At 40.7% G+C, this 17552-nt stretch overlaps 1 protein-coding gene across 1 annotated transcript; it reads left to right on the top strand.

The window, feature by feature from the left end:
- The first annotated feature begins 351 nt into the window (after positions 1–351).
- pex10 (peroxisomal biogenesis factor 10) lies at positions 352–4477 on the top strand. The gene is made up of 6 exons (XM_080031577.1): positions 352–797; positions 1440–1520; positions 1631–2046; positions 2639–2805; positions 3265–3400; positions 4301–4477. Exons 1-6 carry the CDS (start codon positions 686–688, stop codon positions 4367–4369), a joined length of 981 nt encoding a protein of 326 aa, XP_079887703.1. The 5' UTR covers positions 352–685; the 3' UTR covers positions 4370–4477.
- The last annotated feature ends 13075 nt before the right edge of the window (positions 4478–17552 follow it).

Below are 17552 nucleotides of genomic sequence, written 5' to 3' on the forward strand. Positions count from 1 at the left end.
TAAGCTACTGCAAATCAGGACCGAACCACATCGTTTGTAACTATATTTACAAAAAGGCCTGTCTAATGACCTCAGATAAAATTGATAAAATACATTTCAAATATCTGAAAACAATTTGATTATGTTTTCATTGGTAAAAACATCAAGACAGTGAAAGACATGAAAGGCTCATTACTTTTCCAAATATCCTTTTTGGAAATGCAAAATGACAAAGAAATGTGTCCCGCACTCACTGTCAAAGTGATTGTGTGTAGTACCACCTCCCCTCTGTAGGTGGCACTGTGAGACAATAGGTTGCCTTTCAGTCTATTTCCTTTGTTTTTATTGATCGAACTTCCCATGTGCTTCCTGGATTTAGCCACATGAAACTTTGAGAACTATTATAAGGGCATGTATTAGTGCATAGTGCAACTATGCAGAATAAAGATACCGAGAAAGTTGTTATCTGAGCTCTTTGTTAACGTGTGTCATTGTGTATGTTTGCTAGCATTGAGCAGTGTGTAGGCTGAGTGGCAGGCTTGTAGTTTGACAGGAGAGTGACATACCCATATATCTTTGCACATACCTCTGTATGGGTGTACAGGTGTACTCGGAGGGTCCTCTGTCTGAATAAACTGGACACGCATATCTCGCCGTGAACTGGTCGCGTTAGCATGCAGAATTAGCTCTCTTATGTTAGCTCACGATGCCCCTCGCGCCTGCTAATCAGTCCCAGCTGATCCGCTCCAGTCAAAAGGACGAATACTATCAAAGTTTCCTGAGGAACAACGCCAACGAGGCTTTCCAAACAGTCGCTGGTGAGTTTGTTTAAATGTAACACACTGGTGAGGGATTAACCATTGCTCTTCTTCAAGCGTACTACACTTTGGCAGTCTCATTTTTTTTGTCTAGAGGGTTGCAAAACTCTGCAGTCACTAATTAACATGATTTTCCATTCATCAGTCAATTCGCCAAGTCACTAGTTTCACATGAAATGGTTTGTTTGGGAATGAAAGTGAAAGTTATGGCTCAAAATGTATTTGAAAACGGTATAGCCTGCTGTTCTGTTGACATTTAATGCTGCTGTGTCTATTGGATGATTTCAACGTGGAAATAATCAGATATATTATATTACTTCAAAATGTAAAATTAAACTGATATGATATGTTGTGTTCATTTAAACTTCTGTGTTGGTGTGGATGTTTGTGAGACCCAGAACTCATACTGTTCCTTTGCTCGGTTTTAAATTAATGTTTGTTTTTTTGTTATGTAGACAGAACAATTTAAAAAAGTTGGTGATGTTAGTTTTAAAGCACTACATTAGGTTTCATTAAACTAATGTTGTACATGTCAAAGTGATTAAAGCAGCATTTTGTTAAAAGATACATTAGCTGTGCCCAATGTAGGATATTTAATATTTGCTCTCAATTTAAATGTTCTGTTTTTTTTACTTTCTACAGGATCAAAAAGATGGCTGGACTGGAGGAGAGAGATAGAGCTGCTGTCGGACCTTGCATACTATTGTCTAACCACCTTCTCAGGTAGTTACTTACCAAATAAAACCAGCATAAACTCCAACCTCACTACATGTTGGTTTGTACTGTTTGTCTCATGATTAAATATTTACATTTTGTATCATTCCCCGCCCCAGGTTACCAAACCCTGGGCGAGGAGTATGTCAACGTCATCCAGGTGGATCCGACTAAACGTAGGATCCCCTCTCGGGCCAGACGGGGCTTCCTGGTCCTCTGCCATGCATTCTTCCCTTACCTCTTGGACAAGGTGCTGGTGTGCCTGGAGAATGAGCTGGAAGGCGGGCAGGAGAACAGTGGCATTGTGGGTCGGCGGCAGGCAGCAGCAGGCGGGATGTGGAGCCTGGAGTCTTGGCTGAGGCGCTGGATGCACAGGGCAGTGGGGCTGCTGTCGGAGCACCAGAGGAGAGCGTGCGTGCCAGTCGTCTTCATCCTACAGCAGAGTCTCACCCTCCTGCACAGACTCCACGTGGCTCTGTTCTACCTCAGCGGCTCCTTCTATCACCTGTCTAAGAGGGCGGCTGGTATCAGCTATGTAGGTCACATGATTAACATATATTTCACATATTAGACAGAAGAGATAAAAGACTACTAGCTTTATATATTTAAAATACAGCAGTAGGCTACGTCCTACATTGACATGTAGAACTGCATTCATACTTGAATGAATCAACTAAATATAGTCAATTGTAAATCTTAATGTATTCACTAATAGCTGCGCACATATGTTGACAACCTGTTCTCATTTACACGTTACCATTCACACACACATTCATACACCGATAGCAGGCTAACTATCGACATTAACACGAGGCAAGGTGGGTGAAGTGTCTTGCCCAAGGACACAACAACTATGACACCGGTGGCAGGGCGGGGATCGAAACCTCCAACCCTTTGATCATCGGCCGACCCGCTGAGCCACAGTCGCCCCTTTTTTAAGGAACATATTGTCTGTACAGTAGTTGTTACTAATTTTTTTTTGCCTTGGGCAGAGAAGGTTTGTCATCCTGAGAGACAATAGTTTTGGGTAACATATATTTTAAAATGGTTGGCGTTGATCTGGTATACAATTGTAAATCAATGTGTAAGATGGGTTATTCATTGTTGTCCTCTGTGTTTGCATGTAGCTGCGTGTGACGGGGCTGGACAGCGATGACGGGAACATCAGGAGCAGTTACAGGCTGCTGGGGGCTGTGTCTCTTCTCCAGCTGGTCATCACTGTGGGTCTGCAGATCAACAACTTCAGACAGAGACAGAGAGCCAGGCAGGAGTGGAAAGTCTACAGGAACCTCAGGTACTAAACTAGGACAAGACCAATAGACACCAGTCTGGAGATGTGTAGTCTACCCACGTACACCCCATCTCCATCTGGTCTGAATAGCATGGGAGAATTTTACATGAATACAATTGATCCCTCATCTACAGTTAAAGGTTTTCAGTTTGTTTCAAGTGAACAGAGTTTTGTCAGTATTTTAAAGTGTCCTAACTTACGTCATGATAACTCCTACTCTTTGGACCTTTTAGTATCCACAGAAAAGTTAAATACAATCTGGCCAGTCATTTCTGAGAGTTTATTACATGTAGTATGGTCAGATTATATATTTCCTTTAGCCATAAAGAAATCAATATTCCCATCCGCTACTATCTATCTTTACAATCCAGGCCACTGCAAAAACAACTGGACTTTTCTGTAATAAACTTTTTATTGTGGAAGAGTTGATTTTAATGCAGAACTCTTTGAACTGTTCTCTAGTCCCCAGCGCACACAGAGCTCCGGCTCCAGGGCGGCTCGCTGCATCCTCTGCCTGGAGGAGAGGAGACACTCCACCTCCACTCCCTGTGGACACCTCTTCTGCTGGGAGTGCATCACAGAGTGGTGCAACACCAAGGTCAGGCTGCTGGCATGATGAGCACTCCTTCTAGTTTGAATCAACACTTAAAACTCTATCACATAATTCATTTGGAATTGTCGGGAGTGTGAAGACAAAACAATACCAGGGCATTGCTAATTTATTTTTCAATTATAAATTATAAACCTTTTTTTTATGTCTTTGAGGCTGTATTTCCAAGGAGATTTCTGTTTGTTGTTGTTGTTGGTACCAGATTTTTGATTAGATAACACAGAACGCATTTGTATTTCTGTACGTCATAGTGCTTTCACTTCAAACTAGGGCTCAACTGCTGGCAACTGAAGCATTTAAATCTCATTGGGGTTGAACAGCACTCACTGACTAGGCTGGATTGCCAAGTGGGCACAGCAAACAACGGTTCCAGGGACCCAGATGGGCTGGCATTGGCAGACAAACCCACAAACATCCGCAGCAGTAGATTATGTCACATTTTATTAATAACATTAATCACATTACAGGTGAAATGGAACTTGGCTGTTGCTGGTTAAAGTGCTCCATGCAAGCTGCTGTTTGTCTTCAGCCAAAGATCATTTGTGACAGATGTGCTATAAACACTGCTCTTTAAGTGGCCATGTGGTGTTGCACTTCAACTAGTCCAATAGATTTGCGGCTCCTTTTTAGAGAAACGATCAAGCTCATTGCATCCGTTTCTTAAGAATATCCCAGTAAAACTTGTGTGCATGTTTTGATCACAATGTAAATTGACCAGCTAATCTCCCACTAGGGAAGACCTATACATGATTATAAGTGTAAATGTAACACTACCAGATGTTAACAAGGGTCACAATTACACCTGCAGTTAACATAGGCTTGAATATGCCTGCAATTTACTGTGTGTCTGCTGATGTCACGTGTGTATTTGTGTTTTACCTTCCACAGGCAGAGTGTCCCCTGTGTCGGGAGAAGTTCCAGCCTCACAGACTGGTGTACCTGAGGAACTACAGCTAGAAGTACAGAGCCTGATACCACACACACACATACAAACACACAGAGCTGGTGGACTGCAGTGCAGACAGGCTGACCCTCAGGGACATGTGGAGACATTCAGTTTCACCCCCAGTCACAGAACTTTCTTTTCTTTTCATTCTTCTTTTAATTGTTTTCTCTTTTGTTTATGAAGAAGAATAGTTCTTGACGATTCAAAATTTAATTTTGGATTGTATCAATCAACTCTTGTAAATATTACTTCTAATTGAATTAAAACTTTACTAATTGCAAATAAAATGCAGAGAATGTCCATACAGTTGTCTGTTTCATGATGTGGGTTGTTTAATAGCTGAATATGGGAAATGTCAAGAATATCTGCTGAGTATCGAACTCGTATCTGCTAAATGCTCCACACTAACCTTAACCTATTGCTGGAAACCAGATTAAGTCTAATACTGCTTAGACTGAACCGAAAGAATGGTTTTGTGGCTGTAACTAAGCAAAACAATGAGCTAATAGCAGCTAAATACATTGGTAACATTTGGTAATCCAGCCTTGCTGCTCTGCCATAATGGTATACAGATCTACCTGTGGAAAGGCTGACCATAATCATGTTAAATACTGCATGTGTAAAATTATTTATATCAAGCCTATAATTTGATTTTACGTCCAAAGATGTGGTTTTCAATCTACTATTATGTTTTGTTGCACCGAAGCATTTAAATTAGGGCTGTCAAGCGATTAATCTAATTAATTACAGGCTCTGTGATTAATTAATCTAAATTAATCGCATACTTATGACACTTTTATAGCCTACTACAGTTTGTTTCTCTGTCTGTCTCTCTCTCTCTCTCTCCGTCTCTCGTAACTTCTGTCTCCTCCCCTCAGCCAGCTTTATACATGAACTAGCGCCAAATTTTCTCAAAAAAAACAAGCAGACAAAATTACGACTTTCCATCTCCCACAACAGACAGCGCTGCACTGCCACCATTTCGTAGCCTACTCATAGGCAAAAATATTGACACACACACACACACACACACACACACACGGGGCAGGTGCTAGACAGCTAGCAAACAAAATTGGAGGAAGATTGAGAGATATGGCCTACTCACTGTTTTGAACCTAGCCTACATTGTTGCACCCACTAAATAAATAATGCACGGACACTGCGGAGAATTAAGTAAGATGTCTTCCTACCTTCATGCATCCCATAAACCGTCCATAGAGCCCTCGAGTCGGCCCCTTTCCCTTGCTTCTCTCTTTACCTTTCTCCCTTTAACCCACGCGCCCGGCCCGGCGAGCTACAGGTGCAGCTCCGCACCACTTTTGCACCGGGTCAAAAGGCATTATAGAAGTGCGATTAATCTGCGTTAATTTTTTTAATCGCGTTAATTTTTCTGTGATTAATTAATCGAAATTAACGCGTTAATTTGACAGCCCTAATTTAAATCCATTATATAAAAGCAGGATATTTCTACATGTAGGCCTAAAGGAATTTGTGCAGCAAATGTAACAAATGTAACACTTGATCTGCGTTTTTCTTGCAATGCTACTGGGAAAAAAATATACCAGAAACAGAAAATCAGATAAAAATGAGACTGACTTGCTCTGGCCACCCAGGAAAGTACTCTCTATTCTTGATGAAGGCTTCAGGTGGTAGGTGAGGCTTTAGAAGAGCTTGGCCGGACTGCAGCTGCCAAAAAGCTGTTATCTTATCTGAACGTGACTGGCTTATCCGTGTACTCACTCACTCCTGTACCTTCTCATCCTTCAAGCTCCAGAGGGATTGAAACACTGATTCAGATTTTACACACTTCATTCTTTGTAACTTAAAATGCAGCTTTCTACAAAGTCCATTTCATAGATACTTTATTCATCCCCGGAGGAAAATGTGTGTATAATAAATGTGTGATAAATGCAGAACTATGAAGGATCCATCCTTTGGGCACCACGAATATGAAAAGCAGCTTAAGTAAGACTTTCTGTCATATAATTCTTGGGGGAGGAACATTTCTAGGTGATCATAAACAAACACGGAACAATCCATTGTGATAAGGCAATCCTTTCACAATTTTTAATTCTTGCTTGAGCCAAGATTTAAGAGGGGACCGATCATGGATACACTTAATTAAAAAGCTAACTTGAATTGAAGGTGAAAGAGGAAATGCAAAATATGGTCCCCTGCATTTAAGTCAGATACATTACACAATCATCATTCCACTGCCTTGCTTCAATTATATAAAGTGCACACTACTTCCTGCGTTGGCACTGAATATTGGCGCTTAAATCCAGAAGTAAGATGGTCCGCTAAATATGGAAATAATTCATGTATGTACTGGGCTGCTGGCCAGCATTTGATCTTGTTCTGGACTTAGTCTTAACCATTTGTGAACTACAGTAGTAAAACAACAGCATCAGTCATTTGTTTGAATGCCTAAAGCGACCTCTTGTGTGCGACTAATGACAATACTCCCTAAGAGGCAAAGGAAGTAACAAGTGGCTGCTATAACCCAGCTGTATTTCCCAGGGACAAGGTTCAGGTGGATGGTTGTATGTAGAAGAATACACTCCGTCTCCTAGCAATAATTTAAAAAAAAATATATATATATATTTCACACAGCAATTTTTGCGTGGGCCCTGAAATGTAAAAATCATCAGAGAATGTTCTTTTAATTAATGTTCTACTGTTTCGTCCCTCCTTGCTCCTGCTATCATGTCCTGAATGATGGTTCCTGTATCAATAGCTCATTCATTAAAATGTCCTTAGGCAATTCAGGAAACACAAAAAGCAGTGGGTGGAGTGAGAGTTGGCACCACACTACCATTTTTTTTCAACCGATTTGTTTATGCTGCTCTCAGGTGATAAATAGTGAACATGTCAGGGTGTACAATTATAGGCTTTCAAACGTGCCAAAACGCAGCAGCTATACAAAAGGCTTCTGTATTCTATGCCATGTGTATCTATCTGTGTCCGGACGGCTGTGGTAAGTGTGTTTATGAAGCGGACAGAATGGGAAGAGAGTAGACATGTTGTTGTGTGTGTGTTGAGGCATCGGCTGTGAAGTCCTGTCTCAACATAAGGCCTTCATTTCTACTGTCAGTGAGATAACAAATTTGATAAGCTGCGCTGTCACTTTAAGCTATGGGCTGAGGCCTAGAAATCTTCTTTCAATGTCATCACTTAATTCATACAAACATAAGCCTCTTACAAGAAAATCCTGTTGATCACAAGGTTGTTTGTACTTTTGGTTCATTCGTTATGAACCCGCTATTCAACCTAAATGTCAACCAAGATCACAGTCACTTGCTGTGTGGGTGTACAAGGCTTGTGACTTCAGCAGTGTGATTTGTGTTTATCCCATTAATAGTCAATGTTGGATGTGTTGGAACTATGACTACAGCTTTACCTATAACCCTAACCAATTATTTGTTCTTATAAGAAGGGTGTCTTATAAGAAGGTGGAGTCAGCGATTCTGAGGAGAGCTCCAAATCAGTGAATACCTATTTGAGATCCGCTACCTGTTTGTACTGTGTGTACAAGCATTCTACAGTATTATAACTGACTCCACCTTTAACCAGAGCATGTTGTGGATGGAGCAGAAGCGAGTGAAACCACAGCTACTTTACATTGAAAATAGCCAGTTGAAGTGGGTCAGGCATCTGATAAGGAAGCCTGCTTAATACCTAGAAGTTTCTGGACACATGTGACTGGATGTTTACCTCAGGGCAGACCCACAACACCCTTGAGAGATTACAGTACATATTCAATATATGGCCTGACCAGGTCTCTACTGCATACTAAACTATCTGTCCTCAGAAAACCCTTGATTCAGATAAGGAAAACGTCCAAAAGCACTTTAACGTGCTGGAAAGGTGGAAGAAACCTCAGGAAGAGCAACAGAGAAGGGATTGTAGAAACACATGCAAAAATATAGATGCAGCCAGGAATAAGGTGAATAACTTCAGGTGTTGCATGAAAAAGTATTTAAGAACAATATGACCAGCTAATTCAGAACGCTGCTGCTCAAGTACTCACCAGGACCAAAAAAGTGGATCACATTACCCCAGTTCTGAGGTCTTTACACTGGCTTCCTGTCATTCAAAGAATTGATTTCAAAATATTGATGTTGGTTTATAAAGCCCTAAATGGTCTAGGGCCAAAATATATTACTGATCTGCTGATACGTTATGAGCCGTCCAGAGCCCTTAGGTCGTCTGGGACAGGTCTGATTACAGTCCCCAGAGTTAGGACTAAACAAGGAGAAGCAGCTTTTAGTTTTTATGCACCAAATCTCTGGAACAAACTCCCAGAGAACTTGAGGTCTGCTGCAACTCTCAGCTCTTTTAAATCAAGTCTGAAGACTTTTCTGTTTCCATTTTAACCTGTAATTTTTATTTTATATAAATGTTATTCATTCGCTTTTAAATGTTTTATTCATTCGCTTTTCTGATGTGTGTTGTGTATTTTAATCTTGCCCCTGTAAAGCACTTTGAGTGGCCTTGTGTCTGAATTGTGCAATATAAATAAACTTGCCTTGCCTGAGCCACACAACCTCCCCTCCCTTCTCCACCATGAAGAACTGTTCCCACGTTGCAAATTGCATACTCTTTGTTTTTACTATAGTACAAACGTGTGTAGTTTCCAGTTTTTGCAGTAGGCATACGATTGGGACATACTTTAACCTGTTTATTTCTACACGCCTTGAACTTGCCTCTTGCTTATATCCCTGCTTGTTTTCACTCTGAGGCTTAGTCGATGTGACGCGTAACTTCCGCTGTGCTCTGGATTGTGGGATAGAATCGCCACAAAAAAAGCATGTTTATTTTAACACTGAAAATTACGACCGGATGCAGAGGGGCATGTGGGCATTTTTCTGCATATTCTGTTCAACTACATGTATTTTTCTGTCATACTAAATTGCAGGGAAGTATGAGTAATGGAACGCAGCCCTTGATAAGCGAACAGGCCAGGTAGCCACAGAAGAGGGAATAGAGGGATAGGATGTCATGCAAAATAGGAAGAGAGAGGTGACAGGTTAAATCACTTGGGGGGACAATGGACCAGATCCAGTGGTGTGGATGAGTCACCGACAGCCAGGTGTGAGAGAAAATTGACCCCGAGACCACCGTTGGTCCAGCAAAGAAAGCCTGAGTTAAGCCACTTGATTCAATTTGCCGGGTTGGAGTGTGGACAGACAAGTCTACAAATTAATAACTAACGACAAGCACTACTATAATGTATTTGCATGTTTAATTAGGGCCAATAATGCTTAATAAGTCTGTTCTTGCTTCTGATTAATTACGATGTGTAACCAGCTGACTGTGCTTGTTGAGTTGAGATTTATTAAAGCTATACAGAGCTGGGGGGCACACTTGGCTTTCACCGGACCTGCCGTGTTTAACTGGCTTATTTTGTTTGGCCACAATGTTTCATTTTTGTATTTGTAGAAGAAAGTTTTTTTTTTTCAGTAAACAGTCAAGATGAAGAACGTGGACTGCATATTTATAAAAGCACCTGTCTGTTTTGGGAAATTGCAAGGAAGAGAATGACCCACACTGACAATATCTGTCTATTCAATGCACCTTGCACCAACCTTGGAACCATTCATGTGAAACAGCTGCAGTGTTCCGTCCTGCTTGATTGCCCACACATAAACACTTTATTTTTCTTTCTTTCTCTCTCCTTTGTGAGTTGATAAAATGACATGTGGCGATTCCAATTACTACCGGAGTACAGAGTAAGGTCCAGAAAGCGGGTGGTCTGACAAGCATCGATCCACTCAACACCAAACACAGGTTGGACCTTTATCCCTGGGCTGGTCTAAATGGGGTTTTAGTTACTTAACCAAACCTTTTCCATAGATGGCAGATCAAACAAGGCTTACGTGAATTGTAACATGTGGATAGGTTTGAAAGGCAATAACAACAACATAAATGGATGGAGCATATGAACTTCTCAAATTAAAGTAGTGCCTTTCTTTTTTTCCTCTCTTGGCTCACTTTGTACTATAGGCTGTATATCTTGAAGGGTGGAGGGGGATTCGGGGTACAGAGGCATGTCAAAAATGTTGTTGACTACATGGAAACTACTGTATGTCACAAGCTGAACTGCCAATCCATTAAGAAAACCATCTAATTCTGACAATGTACAACTGACTGTGAAACTTTGTGAATGTAAAAATGAGGCTCTGCTAAAGTTATACAAGTAAAGTGATCACACACTCCTGAAACCAAGCATATGCTATTTAAAGGAGCATTAGCTTTAAAAAATAAACATATTAATGACGTTCTAGAGCTTGTCACTGCCCACACTAACAAACTGCCAGGACTCAAAAGTGTTTACATCCAAACATTCAGTCCCAACACACTCTGGTGGCAGACACTCTCCCTCTCTCTCCTGTTGACAACCAGCCAGTCCACTTACACTGCTGTCATTTTGGGTAATCAGGTTTATTCTCCTCCGTGGAGAATGTGGCAGACAGCGGAAGCAGATGCTGCCAGGCTAGCGCTCATCCCAGAGCTCAATCTATGTCTATTAGAAACACTGCCATGATGGATGTCTGCGGCTCGTCTCCTTCTCTCTCTTCATCATTAACAGCTAGGCAGTTGCTGTATAATGTGTCTGATTACAACCTGAAAAACTTTTCTTTCTGTTTTTTTTTTCATCAGTGTCTTTAGGGAGGCAACAGAGGAAAAGGTGTGGATGTTGTTAACTGCAGAATGATCTCCACATTGTGGACAGAAAAGGAAGTGCAGGAGGTAAAACAATGAGTTTTGTGATTTGTAATGCTGCAAATACCAAACCAGCATCTGCTATAAGGGACTGCATCCATTAAAATATATTCATTAATGAAAATAAAAGACCTCAGATTTTAAATGAAATGTCATTTACCTAATAAACATAATCTTAAATCAACTTCCCTATGATTAGAAATGAAAGATATCATGAGATACAGAAACAAAATATCAAAAGTAGGAAAAAGCCGCCACACCATCGAAACAATGCTACACATACAACTGTATAGCCTTCCAATCCAGAGGCACAGCTCAGGAAGCAAATACACCTGATTATTCGCCCGGCAAGCTTTGATTTGGATATGATCATTGTAAGTTATAGGGCTAGGGTTAGGGTCAATGATCATGTGACAAAGTTATACTGGGATATTATATGGGCTTTGTATGATAACTATTTGAAAATGATGCTCTGGAATAAGATAAATGTTTGTTGATAACTCTCTTTCATTTATCATAAACTCACTCACTCAAGCACACATACACACACACACACACCCACACACACACACACACACACACACACACACACACACACACACACACACACACACACAGAGGTCTGGCGTCTGTGCAGTTTTGACTGTATTAATATGGAATGTCACTCAATAGTATATAAAAACCACATAAGTGCATTGAAACATGTTTTTCTCATATACTTATAAGAATGTTTCAATAAAAGTATGTTTTTCTGCATAAAGCTTCTGTTTTTTTAACCAGTGAGTCAGATAGTTCTAAAAGGAATAGAACAGAATGTGTGTGTTCTAAATGATACTGTGATGTCATAGTAGGTATATTCTTCATGTAGATGTTTGGTAAATTGGGATCATTAAACCATAACCACTGAGAGAGAGAAACACACATTTGAGAGTACTTTGTAGAATACAACCACACGTTCGCAATCTGACAAGAGTCAAGCTTTTAAGCTCATTCTCAACCTTGGAAATCCTAAACTGAGAACCGACTTCACATAAATGGCATCTGGTAAGAATGAATGTAGGCTATCTGCTTTTAAAACATACTGTTTTTTGTTCCGAACCAACAAAGCTAAATTGTTTTATAATTGTATTACAGGACATAGCAGCTCTGTGTCATATTCTGTATATGCTTTATGTACAAGATGAATGATTTTTGGAAAATGCAGTTAAGAATATATTATACCGATGTTTGTTGCTTGAGGCCAGTGTTGGTTTTGACAATTGTTTTGTTTCCCACTTCTTAGATCTCAAATCTGTTTTCCTAAAAAAATAAATACATTACAATGGTCAGAAAATCATAAATGTTTTGAGCATTCCTTTTTGTCTCATGATCTTACAATGACAAGCAAGGACATGATTTATGGTTCAGCTGCATGTGTGATTGTAAATGCTTAATTTACATTTTTCTCTCCAATTTTCTCTGTCCACAGTCAAACTGACAGCACCTGTTGTTCAAGCAGGTCAAACCCTGTTCAGCAGCTCTTCTGTTTACTCCATTCTGGAGTTTATTGGCGAAGGCTGCTATGGTAAAGTGGCCAAGTGCCAAAATCTGGCAACAAAGGAGACAGTGGCTGTTAAGATCCTCAAGAAGGATTTTGTCCAGGACACTGAGAAAGAGGTAGAGTTGTAGGCTCCTTTCGGATTCTGATGATATAAGGTTTAGAGAAGATATTGTCTGGTCCATCAGAGTGCATATAATTAACTGTTGTCATTCCACCTTATATTGCCGCAGGTGTCCATGTTAAAGGACATCAGTGTCCTGAATCCAGACCACACTAATGTGGTGAAGTTCTTTGAGCGGTTTGACCATATGGGACAGACATGTCTAGCATTTGAGATGCTGGATAGGAGTCTCTATGATCTGCTCTCAGAACGAGACTGGAAGCCATTGCCTTTAATCGAGATCCGTCCAATTGCAAAGCAGGTATGTATTTGATGAAACTATATAGGATCCAAAGTCTTTTATTTATTATCCTACTCTAATGAAGAAAACCCCACACTTGTGCCCTACACAGCAGCACATTGAATATCCCAACTCAAATGTTGTCCTTTTTCTTTATTTGTCCCTGCAGCTGTTGGTGGCGTTGGACGCCCTAAAGGGTCTCGGTATCCTGCACACTGATATCAAACCGGACAACATTATGTTTGTCAACAAACAGGACCAGCCCCATAGGGTCAAATTAATAGACTTTGGTGAAGCCATTCATGCTTCCAAAGTCCATACCGGGTTAGAGCTTCAGCCAGGCGGATACAGGTGGGTTCACCCTGAACTGTTAATCTATAGCAGAGCCTTGCCTCATTCTTCCAAACATCCACATTGTTCTTCTTGGTCCTCAAAGCTTACAGACAGATTTCTCATCTTTGGCTCTTGTCTTCCTTCCTCAGGGCTCCCGAGGTTGCCCTTGGCTTGCCCATCAGCGAAGCCATAGATGTATGGGGAGTTGGCTGCATCCTGGCCTTCCTATATCTCGCTGACAACCTCTTTCCTGTTGACTGTGACTATCAGATGGTGGGTATAGCTACCTCGGACAGAATCTCCAGCACCATGTGAAAACTGTATGAACGTCAGCTGATGTGATTCTGTATATTCTGTCTGCAGATGAAGTGCATGGTTGGAGTTCTGGGTCAGCCGGAGGACCACCTGCTCCGTGCTGGGAAATATACCAAGTACTTTTTCACTGAGGAAGGACCAACATGGAGGCTCATGGTAGGTTCACCGTTTTGATGGTTTGAGTTGAGTTCCTGACATTATTTAATGTTAACAATTTTAAAATGGTTCCCTACATATCTGTCCCTTTAGACATCCAAAGAATATAAAGCTGCAAACAATGTGCAACCACAATGGCGTAACGCCTTTATTGAGCTGCCCAGCTCTCTGGATGACTTGGTCAATGTAAGTACTCTTTGCTGTGTTGTATAAGTGAAAACTGAATCCGTTCAGGTTATTAATCTCTTCCTCGAGTTTAGAGTCTGGATTTACCTGACCTGAATGTGTTTCCATATTCAGATCTATCCAGAAGTGGAGGCTGCTGAATATGAGGACAGGAGGACTTTTGTGGACCTCATGAAAGGACTGCTGCATCTGAACGGATGTCAGAGAATCTATCCCCTTCGAGCTCTCCAGCACCCATTCTTCACAATGTCCCACCTGACCCAGCACCCAGACAGCAGAGCCTAGTAAGTGACAGTGTAGCTGTTTGCAAATAACACATATTTGCACATAACACACAATGTACTAATGACGTTATTGTTTGACTGGCTGATTCACTAATTGAATGTCATACTGTTGTACCTCCAGTCAGGCCACCTCCCAAACCACGATGAGCATCTGCCACCATGTCCGAGGTGACAATGATCCTGCCACCAGGTCATTTGAAGGAACCAAGGCCATAGTCCACTATGACGATGGTCGAATCACAGGATCATCTAATTGGGTTCCAGCCACTTACTCGTATGACGAAGATCCAGATCCCTGGTCTTCTGATGGAGAACTATCTTCTGATGGAGAACAATCTTCGCTCTCCAATGATGAAGATCCAGCTCCCTGGTTCTCTGATGGAGAACTACCTTCACTTTCTTGTGACAAAAATCCAAATCCCTGGTCTTCAAAGGAAGGTCAACCCAAAGACTCCTATGAAGATGCACCGGCTCCTGGGTCACCCAATGGAGGACTACTTCATCCCTCATATGATCAGGAACCTGCTGTTTGGTCTTTTCATGTAGGACCACCACCCTGTCCCTATATTGAAGATGCAGCTGCCTCGTCTTCTGATGGTGGTCAGCCCAAAGACTCCTATGAAGATGCACCAGCTCCTGCATCATCTGATAGAGGACTACTGTATCCCTTATATGATGAGGATCAAGCTGTTTGGTCTTTTCATGTAGTACCACCTCCAAGCTCCTTTAATGAAGTTGCAGCTATTTGGTCTTCTAAAGGACATAAACCAAGAGACTTTACTGCTGCAGCCCCTGCTGTTCCTGGTTGCACTAAAAAATTACTGAGGGGGTTCTGCACATTATTCGGTCAAATCACAGCTGCCCTTGGTTGCTGCTGGCTTCCCACTGTGGACGACTGATTACATATTCATTATAAGTTTCTACTTTTTTCTGTTCCTTGATTTGTCTCATATTACTTTGTTACATTTCATGAATAAAATGTATTGATTAATTGATTGAACTGCAAGACAATGCCTCAGACTACCTTTAATTCTTGCAACAAGTGAACTGAAATATATTGTGTTACACTTTACAGAATGGGTTTTTGGTCCGTAACCAATAACGCATAACGCTCCAATCTTCATCAATCTGACTTAGTGGTGGACTTACACATGCAGTGGGGCAAAAGCATGCACAAAGTCGCAGGCCTAAAACCTTTGTTAGGATTAAAATGAATGTATTACGTGACTCTAAATTCAAGTATTACTACTACACATCTGTAACAAAAACACAAAGGATTCTATGAACTATTTAGGCAATTAGAAGCAGGTCAGGTAGAGACCACAGACCAGACCAACTACTTTTTTACAATGTATAGCAGCCTGTATGGCACTGCATCTCTTTTTCTATAAACTCCAGAGCATTTTGGTGTGTTTGGTGTATTATCTCCCAAAGGGACATCTAAGGGGGCAATTTTCAAATTATTAAGATCCAGCAAGTGAATATCCAGATTATTTTCCAAAAACATTTTATTTCACTTGATGAGCAACAGGGTATTTTAGATAAATATTAAGGATGTAGTTCACACAAAAAGATTCACATATCTTCACAGTCTGCAATACACAGTATTAACAGGATTATAGAGAGAAGTGTTGGTAAAAAGATATATAGTATATTGACCTATATCTATACTGTTTTTGAACTGCCATTGGAAAACATAGCAACATAGCACTTATGTCACAATACTCTGTGAGTCAGTACTCTGAAGAGGAAGTGTTAAAAATCCTTTATTTCTCTTTATTTCTCAAGGTGCATACAGTGTTGAAAACAAGTGTAACATTCAAGCCTTGACATTTCATTATAAAGCAAGCATACTGTACTTATTGATTCAGCTCCACTCAGACAAAACACGATGCCAACTGATGACTTGCTATGAAAGTTTTTTTTTTAGATTATGTTTTGGCATTTTTTCCTTATTAGACAGATTTTGGAGAGACAGATTTTAAATGCGGCAGAGAGGGAAATACATGCAGATATATATAACAGGCTACAGTGATCTGCTTAAAGGAGAAAGTGGTGCTCCGTCACCACAGGTAAACAGCCTGACAATGTTGGACAGCTCCCTTAAGTCCCTGGCTGATTGATTAGTTAAATGTTAAATGTGAGGAGTTAAATGGCTTATTCTTGGCCTGTTACAATAACTGAGTGTCGGGTTGGATTGTTGGCCAAGTCAACATGTCTCAACTCCTTAGTGTGCCACTGAAGAAACACATGTAAGCAAGGATGTTCCTCTGTTGAGTCAGTATTACAATGTTACTGTAATACTAACACTCATATTACTACAAATGCATTGCTGACATATGGTCAACTCTGCTGTGGCTAATGTGTTAGCAAACCATTGCTTAGCCTTAGAGAAACGTGATCATCAATTTAGAGTCATGTTAGTGTCAATTCATGGAAATAAGTGAATTGATCCCTCTTTCTTTTCAATCTAATCCTGAGATGCACCATTCTGTTCACCAGCTAGTTTCTGACTGTCTGCTTCTGAGGTAATAGGTGCTAGTTTCCTTAACAGATGCATGATACTTTTATGATAATGTTGTAGCCTATTTCATAGCTTGTGCTTCACTCTTATTTTTGACAGGTGTTCAGTTCTAGCACCTACTTAGAATACGAGCTGTAGTTTGGTATGCCTGTGCCGGACTCATTTAGAGCAATATTAACCGTATAAAATATGTAATTTTTTTTATCAGCCCCACAGTAACCTTCGCCAACACGGCAGGACAGCCTGTGTTAAGCCTGAGAGGTGAATAAGGGTGTATTCACACTGGGAAAGTCCGCTAGTGCACTTGCTTTGGTCCAGACCAAATAGAGTTTAGATTTTTTTTGTTTGGTGTGGTCCACTTTCATATCGCCCCTTTTGCAAGTGAACCAGCATTACGAAGCAAAACCACACGTGATCTGAGGTCATTCATTCATTGGACAGACATTCTGGGGTGGAGAGAAACAGGAAGCACGAAGTTTAAACTGCGAAATATATATCATTGATATAATATGGGGCTAAAAATAATAAAAGGGCCTACATCTAACCTATAAATAAAGAGGAAAAACATCAAATTATTGTTGTTTCATATGGTCATAATGTGTAGCCTTATGTCAATGCCACGTTATGTGGCTTGTAGCCTACGATGTGAAAAATCATTTTTACTGTATTTTTGGTGCTGGATGCGCGTCACGCGAGAAGAATAGGCTCAAGCTGACACTCAGCTGATTA

This window comes from Ammodytes marinus (genome assembly GCF_949987685.1).
Source record: "Ammodytes marinus genome assembly, chromosome: 7".
In the NCBI taxonomy this organism is placed as follows: Eukaryota; Metazoa; Chordata; class Actinopteri; order Uranoscopiformes; family Ammodytidae; genus Ammodytes; species Ammodytes marinus.